This window comes from Henckelia pumila, chromosome 3, assembly GCF_033568475.1.
Source record: "Henckelia pumila isolate YLH828 chromosome 3, ASM3356847v2, whole genome shotgun sequence".
NCBI lineage: Eukaryota > Viridiplantae > Streptophyta > Magnoliopsida > Lamiales > Gesneriaceae > Henckelia > Henckelia pumila.
Window position 1 is genome coordinate 141573668 of NC_133122.1, and position 11686 is coordinate 141585353.

Here is an 11686-nt window from a genome sequence, read left to right on the forward strand (position 1 = left end):
TCATGCAAGTCACTTCTATTAATTCTCCTATTGTAGTGATTAGGATCCAAACGTTTTTTCGTCATTCTTTTCAACTCATCCAACGTGACTATAAGACTCATCCCACATCTTCTCTTATTCACCACCAATTTATTCCACCAAGTGCAAGCATAGTCGGTAAACTTTATTATGATTAGGTTAACCTTCTTAGTTTTTGAAATATCATGACCATAAAATAAATATTCTATATTTTTCTCCCACTTCACATACGTCTCCGGATCCGAATATCCATGGAACGACGGAATCTTTATTATCTTAATTCTACCTACATAATTTATCCAATCTCTCTCTCCATAACAAACATCATCATGCCTAAACCTATCTCTATATCCATCTACTCTTCTTTCTCTCCCCCAATTCTCATTATAAATTTCATAATCTCTACCAACGTCATAATCATATTTCAACTTACTTATTTTCTCGCGTAATGGTTCTAATGCCGCCCTCATCACCTTAGTCAACTCTTCCACTTGAACCTTGGAAAAACATAAGTTCGAACCATCCCCTCATTCTTTATTAAATTTTCTATAAGACATTATACCTGCAATAAAAAGGTTAGTAATAAAATATTTCTCACTCAAATTCTCACTAGTCACTCCAAAGAAAATCACTCACACTCTTTTTTTTTTGTTTACTCAAAATATATGGAAGGGCTTATACTTTGTGATTGTAAGTATCTAACTCACAAGTTCAAACTTGTAGACACTTGCAAATCGACTCACGTAGATTGCACAAAAACAAGGAATTGACTTATGAAGATTGAAACAGACTTGACACCCAAAGACTCACAAGACAAAAGAAATTTTTCACAAGTTATTTTTATATCTCTTTTTTTTTTTTTACAATTTCGGTCTTCCTCTATTTTTTTTTGACCGATTGTTTTTTTATTTTTTTTAACTTGTAGCACAAAACACGAAACTTGGGCGAAAAGATTGACAAAAACGACACATAAAGAACGAAGAACGAAGAATGAAGAACAAAAAAAAAAAGATAAGAACCAAAGAGCTTGATTCCAACTGATACGATGAACGAAGAACGAGAAATAAGAAACGAAGAACGAATATGGATAAAATAAGGATACGACTTACTTGAATCAAAGGAACCGTGCTCTGATTACCAAATAATATGATTCTTATTAGGCATGAACATCAAACACGATTATAGACGAAACGTGCCCTCAATTCAATAACAAAAAGAATCAAAGTGTTTTTCTCGATCTTTGAAACAAGTAAAATTTTGGATATTCAACCCTAGTTTATAAGAAACTAGTAATAAATAATCACGAAACAATTGTGATTCAAGGAAACTTTCAAATAACTTGTCTTTGAAAATATATGATAAATAACAATCGACAAACGCCAAAAAGTTGTTAAACTTTGATAAGTTTGATTTAGAACAAAGAAATAAGCTTCAAATAAAATTCTAGAGAGAATTTTGGTTGACAATCATAAAAACTGAATAATTCTTGTATTGATAATGAATGTATCTATTTGTTTTATATTACAACTTTGAAAGGTAAAAATATAATGCAAAATATGCAAAAGATATTTTTCTAATGGATCTCAAACACTCAAAAATAGGAAAAATATCAAAAATAGCAAAAATTCATCGAACACACACAAACATGCCGAAGTGTGTGTGAGTGCGATCAGGGCGGGTGCGCCATAGAAGGGAGAGGGTGCGCCCGTGCTCTGCACTTCCACGGTTGCCTCCGTGATTCTCTAGCACTTCAATCATGTTATAATGATCTCCAAATTGATTACCATGAAACCCAAATCCTTCTATTCTTGATGACAAATTGTTAGACACTTCTTGATACATTACAAATCTTTGAAGTGCTTCTTTAAACATCTTATTCCGTCCCATCGTTGTTGGACCTTGCGGCAACTCTAGCGGATCCCATTTCTTATTGCTTGATAAATTCGAGAGCTATCCATGATCCCATCATATAGGGTACTTATGGGAGAAGAAAAACTCTATGATATGCAGTGAAATGTGCAATATATTGTGTATGAGATTTTATATATTTTTAATGTTGTGTCAAGAATGAATCAAACCTAAGTATTTATAGGTGAATCCTATAAGATTCCTACCCACATTGGAAAACCGAGAATATTTGCTTCTTTTCTGAATTCAAACTTTCATCTTCATTAAATATTCTTTACTTATCTTGCTACATATGCGGGTATCTAGATAACAAATATGAATTATCTAACTAAATAACATTTGTTTGACAATGATTTTGAAATATAACCTTCTCAATTTTTTCATTTTGTTTAATCTTTGTATTTTCTTTGTGATTGAATGTCATTTTGCAAATTTTTTTAAGAAAGGTCATAAATCAAAAATTTTGTTTGACAAATGTCATTTTTTAAACTATCTATATATCTGGTTTATCATCTTTTCAAACTTCACATTGATCATCGAGTCATCTTTTTTGACCTCATCTCGAGCCCGAATCAAGACCCGAGCACTTACGAGATATCACTATCATCTCATCATATCCTACGTTTGGTAGCCATGAATATGGTAGGAAAACACATCTATCCGACGTTTGGCAGGAAAAATGAATACTTCGAGTAAACCTGAGGAACTGTTACAAAACTATTATTCAATCTTGAAAAGGCCCTACTACAATCCAACTTTGACCCCAGGACTATTAAGAAGCCTACCCTCTACAGTGCCGCAGATTACACTTCAATCACATGTTACTACCCTTCGCCCTAGAAAAGAAAAAATCCCATATATTGCTCCCACCCATTGAAGAGCAGCGCTCCCACCCATTGAAGAACATCGCCGACTCAGATGTATTCTTCGCGAAGGTATGACTCTATTCCCCTTCCAATTCTGAATATACGATGTATACGGTGACCTACTATGTGTCCTCCAAATCAATGTGTGCGTAATATAGCTTTCTTTGAAAAAATGATTTAAATACCTAAAAATACAAAAATATTGAACCTAAATGATAAGTTCATGGATATTACTTTTTTGATTTAGGACTATATATTATTGAACCAAAATCTAAATTTTTCGAGAAGAAGCATTGCACAATTTGCAGTAAATAGTAAAAAAATAAAGTGAAAATGTTTAATAAATATTTTATAATTTGATCTTAAGAAAATTATATATCATGGGTTGAAGCGAAATAAAATATAAAAAATTACCCCATTCAAATAAATAATTAAATTAGTTTTGTTTATAATTCTATATTTAATTGAATAAAATAATATAATTTTAATTAAATAACTATGAAAAGTATTAGTTATTTTATCTTAATATTAGTTGTACGAAAAATATATTTTAATAGTAAATTTTATCATTATATTAAATTAAGTAATAGGTTCAATTATGTTTTAAATAAAATTTAATACTTAAATTAATTAAAATATAATTGTATAAATAAAATTAATTAGAAATTATTATTTAATGTATTAAATTAATTTTGTTTATAATATCTAAAAATTTTGAGAAAAAATAATAATATGAAAAAATTAATAATTAATAAAATTAAAAATATTTAATAAATATTTTATAATTGAATCTTATGAAAAATTGTGTATTATGAGTTGAATAGATAAAAAAGGGTATACTCTCAAGGGATCAAATACGCATTTTCAATATTTTACAGGGTATTTGGTGCAAAACGAACTCAAAATATTTGTCAAGTCGCATGAGTGACGCGTGCTCAACCAATCACTCATATTAAGGGGAACATGTGCTAATTTCATAAAAAATCATGGTTGGAAATGTCTATTAAAATTTTACATGGGTGAAGTGTGTATTTTCAATATTTCACAGAAGTATTTTGTGCAAATAACTCTTTTAAAAAATAGACTTTACAAAAAGGCAAGGCTTATATTATTTAGGGAAAATTGTAATTGATCATGTATGTTTGTCATTTTATAATTCCGGTCCTCTGTATTTTCATATTTCAGTTTTATTCCTGTATGTTTCGATTTTTGGTAATTTTAGTAATTTTTTTCGAAAATTCTTACGTGTCACTATACACGTCAGTTCTACATCAAAGCATTGATGTCACATTAGCGTCACATCAAAAAAAAGATTAAAATTATCAAAAACAAAAATAGCGACCTAAAACTAAAATATAAAAATATAAAATATCGAAATTGCAAAATGGCAAACATAAACCAAATAAACAATTATTTAAAACAATAGTTTGGTAAAAATCGTAGGAGGGTGCCGAATCACGCGCCACACAGACGCGTGACAGACACGTCTAATCTAATCTCAAACATTTCTTCAAATCTCACACTCTAAAACGATTTGCATCAGAATGGCTATGTCTCGAATCTTGTACCAATCCCTCCCCCGCTCCGCCCTCCGCCCTCCCACGCCGCTCATCAATCACCACCGCCACCGCTCCAACAAGACGCATCACGTCCAGCTCATTGAACTAGACCTTGAAGCTTCCTCCTCCTCGCAGCCCGATGCGTCGGAGGCCGCCGCCGAGGTTATCACTCTGGGTATCAAGAAGCTCGAGGATGCGATCCACAGCATCATGGTACGCCGCGCCGCACCCGATTGGCTCCCCTTCCTCCCTGGCTACTCCTACTGGGTCCCACCTCGTGCCACCGCGATGCGTGGCCACTCCGCCGGCAGCGTGATTGAGGCTCTGGGAAATATTTCACCTTCGGGTGAAACGAAGGATCTCCGGGGGTCTGTGTATGATATGTTGTCGGAGGATGAACAATTGTCCTTTTCGTCAGCGAAAGGATGGCCTTCGTCTGAGTTTTTTATTGAAGGTGGTAATCAGAGAAATCGATATTGATTGATTGATTGATTTATTCGAATTTTATTTGGAATTTATGCACGAGAAACTTGAATTTTAACGCCGAGTGATAAATTAATGTAGTTAGGTTAACTTGATTGATTAAATGTCCGTAATTGCAATTCCTAGGATCATCGCACTGGAAATGATGATATTAAACAGGTCTAGAATTCCACTTATCCATTCTAATTGGGGGAATCAAATTCTTGTTGATCTTACACTTGGAGTGGAAAAGTGTACATTTTCCTCAATTTTTGTTGTTGCCGTGAAGAAGTTGATTGATCATTCATAGTCTAGGATAAATATTGACGCTGTTTTGGATCGACTGAAGATTATCTCTTAATTGGACATCATTTTATTTTGCGTGACTTCATTTTCCTTTTTGTTAATTATACATCCGATCTGAAGAAAAGAGGGTTCAAATTCTCAAGTTTCTTGATTTATTGTTTCTTGGCTTAGCTTGCTGCATATAAGTTGCATAGTTGGAGTTGTTAGCAGGTAAGAATTTCAGACAGGAATTTTGGCGGAGAGAATGTGAAGATTCACCGAGAGTGAGAGTTGTCTTTTAGCTATGCGTGGGAAATGAGCTAGTGGGAAATGAGGTAGAGGCCCGAAGTAAGTTTGTAACCGGATGTGGATTGTAATATAGACAAGATGGATAGGTGGGGGCTCTTGATTGAGCACAAACTTAAGAGGTGAAAGCCTGAAGACAGCAAGAAAATCATGAATCGGGGAAATAAAGGAATTGCTGGAATGGGAAAGATCTAGTTCTTTTCAGTTAGTATCTTCAGTCAACATTTTCCAGTATGTAATCAAGGGTCAGCATACTGATCTTTTCCATGTCTATTTTGATCTTTTTGATACATCTGCAGATTATCTTGGACATCCGTTTCTTATACTTTTTGGTTTTGCTAAAATTTCCTGTTAAAGAACAATCAACCTTATTTCACATTAGTTCACTTAAACGTGATTGGGTTGAGAATCGGTTACCTCTTTTTGTCAAATCAGTTGTCATAATTGAAAAGAATATTTTAGAATTATCTAAAAACTTGCTATCCTTACTGGCTGATACTCTGGCTATGAAATGTCTGGATTTGTTGCTTGTCAAACTTAAACTGAACTCAATCAGGAAATTTTCCACCACAATGGTTTGAGTGTTGGTAGTTTTTCTTGTAATACTTTAGTGTATATGTATAATTGTATATATTCATCTCTCATTCTGTTATTGGGAGCAAAATGTTGGCCCCTTTATCCGGTTTGTGCATTTTTCACTTTTTTTTCTTGGCTGCTTGCTGAAAAATACAATATGGTATACCTGAATTGATTTCAGAAATATATTATCAGGATTTTATTTCCATTATAAATTAAGTCATAAACAAGATTGAAGTTCTTACATAAAATCTCGTGAGGTTGAAAATGTGAAAAAGACTTGTAAATTGCTCCTTCACCTCATGGTTCGACATAATCATGTTATACTTTCTTGGACTCCAGGTACTTCACCAGTACATCCTATTCCAGTGGTGAAAGTGGAGGTGAAAATTCAAGATAGTGAAAGTAACGCAGATGACACATCTACTTCGGTGGACGAGGAAGGATGAATGCTAACTTGTGTCAAAATTTAGCCTATGGTTAATCTGGTACCTTTCAATCCGATTCATGCATTCCATTGCCTTATATCATATGTACCAGCATCTGTGTAATCATCTGCCCATTCTCTATCTTGATGGCTAAAATCCGCTGGCAATATTATCATTTATTGCAAGTTTCTCTCTTCTTCCTTTCACTTGGCGATCAATTTCTCAAATTACTAGTGCTTCAAGAATGTGTTGAATCATCAGGATATGAGTGTAGTTGTGAAATTATGCACTGTTTTGCAGGTTTATGACCTGTGTAGATATCCAGAGCATGCAGGATGGGCAAATGTATGAAAAGAACTGGGCGACTGGGCGCGAAGGAAGATGGTGAGCACCGACTGATCATTTGGGATTTGGCTTTTATCTGGTTCTGCAATACCGGAGAATGGTCCGTTTTGAATATCATGATGTTGTAGCCAAGACATGTATAGTTTCAATTTCTTCGTGTGATCTTATTATACTTGTATTATCAATAAGATGAGCATTAATTTTGGTATCATGTTATTATTATCAAAGATGGCGATTTTTGCTCAACTTTCTTGACAAATTTGAATCCAACTTTTGTTTTCCTCAGTAGTTTTTGGAAACTCCAAAAAAAAAAAAAAAAAAAAAAAAAAAATTGATTCTCAGTTGATATAATATATAACGCGAGTAACATGTCATTTTTTACACTTTTCATGTGTACGATACAATAGCTCACATTGGATTCAAGAAATTCAACGAACCGATGGTTTAGTGTATCAAGGATAATGGAGGTGTATATGATTCAATGTGCAGTCCTTGGCTTGATCCCCATCACGGCGAAAATGTTATTCTCTCTGTCTTATTCATACAGGCAAAAGTGTATTTCACTTAGATTAAGAAAGTGTTTGAGAAAGTAATTTTATAAAACAATTCTCTATTTTATTTTTATTTAACAAAAAATTTCATTGAATAAAATAATTATATATATGTAGTTAATTATATTAATTTAATATGTATAAATTGAGAAAATAGTAGGAAGTATAACATTAAATACGGAAAGTGAACTATATATTTAGAATAAATGAAAAAAAAAAAAAAAAAAGTAGCTTAAATGAGAGAGGCGGATGTAGCATAATATATAATGGTATTTTAGGGAGAAAATGATCAATAAATCACTTGTGGCCCAAATTAAGAAGAGAATAAGGTTTTATTTGGAAAAATATATATAAAGCGTATTGTAAAAGTATATATTTTTTAAAAAAAATATTTTTTTTGAAAAAAATAATTAGAGATTTTAAAAGTTATTTGAAGAATAAATGTGTTTGAATAATTATTTTATGATAATATTTATATTGCTGAAATTCATTAACAAAGTTTTTGGATAATTGTTATAATAAAATCTTTTAATTGTATTTTTTTGTTTGTGATTTAGTATCAGTTTGACCGACATTTTTTATTTTAAAAACATAAAAAATACATCATATTTTTTCTTTAAAAAATATTTTTGGAGAACATTTTTTATAAAAAATAATTCATAAAATTTTAACGAAAATCTTGTCCAGACATATCGATTTCACAAATATTATAATCAGGAATTATAATTATTAAAATAAAACTGAAATGATTTATAATTTTTTAAAAAATGGAAATTTGAGGGGTGAGAAATTGTGTCAAAACATTTATTTTAACCTTTCATTAATCATAATTTATATATATAAATTTTGGAAAAAGTTGAGGGGTTCGTTGGACCAACCCCACTGCCCCCACTAGCTCTGTCACTGATTATACACATTAAATATGGGTTATATATATATATATATATAGACACACACATTAGTAAAAGGTCTTATTAATGTTAAAAGTAGATTATGCAATTTTGGAACGAATGTAAAAAAGAAAGGTTGACGGTGTAATTGGAACAAATGCAATATGAGTGTCACTCTTGTGAGATGGTTTCATCCGTGAGATGAGTCAACCTTATTCATATTTATAATAATAAGTAATATTTTAGACATAAAATATAATACTTTTTAATGGATAACTCATATAAAAGACTCGTCTCAAAAAAATGACCATTGAAACCGCCTCATATGAGTTTTTGTCATGTAGTATTCTAAAAAGTTCAATTCTAACTTTTTTATTTTTAAGAGTAGTTCAATTCTAACTTTAGATGTAACATTAAGGAGAATTAAAATGCCCAACTCAAAAATTTGTAATTTGGTGCATGACCATTCAAATGCAATAGGTACCAACCACATTCAATTAATTTTCACGAGGCGGCCCTCTAACTTACTTATTGCGGTATGGCTCTTTATGTCGTGCATGTGCTCCACAATATTATTTACTAATTGACAAGGATCAACATTTCACTCCACCTTAATCAGGATTTCCAATCAATTACGTTGGAGAATGTTTTATTCAATTTAATTAATTAGGAACATGTGACAATTTTTATATATATAAAACGAACATCTATATAAACGTATCATTATTTTAAAGCAGAAAACTATGATGATTTTCTATGTACGATGATGTCTTTTAAATTATAAGTCTTGTCCGATTCAAACCTAATTGCAATTTTAATATGCTCCAATTCTAGTTAGGAGTTCCTAGCCCAGAACTACATCTGTTCGAAAGGATCTGAATTCTGAGCATAGTACCATATATAGCCACCGGATTCCCATGGATAAAATTGTTCTTATTTTTTGCATAGAATGGAGTGCCTATTGTTTCAGAGTAACACTCCTGTGAAACGGTCTCGTCCGTGAGACGGGTCAATCATACCCATATTTATAATAATAAGTAATATTTTTGGCATAAATTTTTAATAATTTTTAATTAATAACTCATACAAGAGACTCGTCTCATAAAAATGACTCTTGAGACCGTCTCATAGGAGTTTTTGCCATTGTTTCAATATTATTATATTGAAAAGTACAAATTATGTATATATATATGCATAACGTATAGACGTACACACAAATATGTTCTAAACTTGGACATTAATTAATGAAGATATATGATACACAAAGGTTGGTCATACTATGTATCACATGCCATTGTACATCACATAGCGACAAGTGGGAGCCATCCCCTCACATGATTTCAGAAAGTGACCGTTTCTTTTATTTTATTTCTTTATATTATATACAAATAAATGAAGTTCACGCTCCCGATCAAGTCATAAATTACGATATATTTTTTTTATTTATATTTACTTTTATTTTTATTTTTATGAAATAGAATCAATTCTTATTTATATAAAACTTAATTGGCATGTTACAGAATTGCAACTTATTATATTTTAATATTTTATTATGTAATATGAAAACAAACGTCTATTAGACTATTATATTTCGTGATATAAGTATCGATCGATAAAGTAACTATTGATTTTTTATCATGATCTTAATTATAACCACTTTGGAATATTAAAAGGTTCAATAATATCATGAATAATATTAAAACCCACTCTAAATTTATCGTGTAATTTAATGTTCTCGCAGCTATGCATTTTATACATTCATCTAGCTACAATATACAACATATATTAAAATAGCTAAACCGTGTCCTTAAAAAAATAATAAACCGTGAATATATATATTTATTTTTATTTCTTTGTTGTGCCACTTTTATAAATAACTTCTTTTATATACACGGCAATGTGATTTATTTTGTTGGATCACACGTACATTTATCGTTTTATCAAAGTTATAAATGTTGATAATGATATAGTTCAAAGTTTTTAACAGCTCAAGTGCCTTATGCGATTCTCCTAACAAGAATATATATTGCATCTCATCATACTTATTGCATATGTATTTTGATTTGTTATATATCACGCTCTTTTTGTTGAAATGACATAGGAATCGATTGTGTATTTTAACTTTTCAAATTTTATTCCCAAGTCGTGCCTCTTTGGCAAACGTGTGTATAGAGAAATAAATGCTAGTAGGTAAACTTCGAGTGTTGGCCTCATATAAATTTGAAATGAAGCAATTATAATATGGATAATCATAATATACTTGTGAAAATTATAATAATCTTAATAATTTCGCATATGTGCATATGGCCTTCATTTGTAATAATTTTATTTATATTGAAATCGTCACATGGATTGATCCCATACCGTAAACTATTAAGTATTAACCATTGAAGCATCATTAATTTGGTGAGAGTTGGTGGTTACATATATTAAAAAGTGAAATTTATACATACTTAATACCGATCATTCATTGTTTTATGAAAAACTACAAGTGATAGTAATGGTGCAACACAAATCTTTTAGACAAATTATTGCACCACTATATTCATCTCAATAATTACACTCCTTGCAATCAGTTGAATTCGAACGTAATTAACATTGACTCTGATACCAATTATATATATAACCAAACACTTGCCGATTTAACAAAAATATAACTTGTGATAATGATACAACTCAAATATTTTAAACTACACAACAACTCAAATATCACGTTTCGGTTGTTCTACGAGTAAAAACAATTATTTCATCTAACAATATATATCTATGGAACAAAAGATACATGTTTTATGAATGATTGTCTCATCTTGCATAATTTGTTAATTATAGTAGTTATTTTAAAGTAGTTGAGGTGAAACTATTATAGTGGATTACTGGTTTTCACATCCGTCTCAAGTTATTTCAAACCATTCATTCGATTATTCTAAGCTTATTAAAAAAATCTTATAAGCTCCTAGAGCTTAAAAGCTGTTTTACGAGCTTATAAGCTGTTATAACTTATTTTAAAAATAAGTTGTTAAAGTGTTTGAATAAACTTATTTTAAAAAACTTAAAGATGTTGATATGTTTGGTACTGTAAGATCTTTTTATTGTCAAAATTACCAAAAAAAGCATAATTATATGAAAATAATATTTCGAGTTATACATATACGAAAATAGTTTTAGTATTAAAATATAAAATTGTTTTAATATTTTACTTTAGAAAAATTTATGTGATTTATAATTTTTTTAAAAAATAATATTTAATATTTAATGGGTGGAGGATATGATGGAGATTTATGAAAATATTCAAGGATATTTTAGAGAGATATAATATTAAAATAAGATCTTTTTGAAAAAAAAGTGTCTCCCCCTTACTTTTTTAAAAACAGCTTATAAGCTGTCAAACAGCTTATTTTAACAGCTTATAAGCTGTTTTTTTTAAAAATTTTGCCAAAAAAATTTGAGAGTTTAAAAACTCTAAAACAACTTATAAGCTGTTTGATAGAGCTT

The 11686-nt window shown here is 30.6% G+C and overlaps 1 protein-coding gene across 3 annotated transcripts; it reads left to right on the forward strand.

The window, feature by feature from the left end:
- Positions 1-4319: 4319 nt before the first annotated feature.
- Positions 4320-6999, forward strand: LOC140891352 (uncharacterized). Of its 3 annotated transcripts, XR_012152501.1 has the most exons (4): positions 4320-4805; positions 5291-5649; positions 6323-6468; positions 6709-6999. XR_012152501.1 is itself a non-coding variant. In XM_073299807.1 (3 exons), exons 1-2 carry the CDS (start codon positions 4337-4339, stop codon positions 6427-6429), a joined length of 576 nt encoding a protein of 191 aa, XP_073155908.1. In that variant the 5' UTR covers positions 4320-4336; the 3' UTR covers positions 6430-6468; positions 6709-6999. The 3 variants fall into 3 exon arrangements, 2 of the variants coding, with proteins under 2 accessions (XP_073155908.1, XP_073155910.1); XM_073299807.1 differs by lacking the exon at positions 5291-5649; XM_073299809.1 differs by lacking the exon at positions 5291-5649 and having other exon boundaries at positions 6323-6459.
- The last annotated feature ends 4687 nt before the right edge of the window (positions 7000-11686 follow it).

Coding starts and splice junctions, on each gene's coding strand:
- LOC140891352 (XM_073299807.1), top strand. CDS start 4,337: ATGGCTATGTCTCGAATCTTGTACCAATCCCTCCCCCGCTCCGCCCTC. Junction 4,806..6,322: donor GTCTGAGTTTTTTATTGAAG/GTGGTAATCAGA, acceptor CTTGGACTCCAG/GTACTTCACCAGTACATCCT.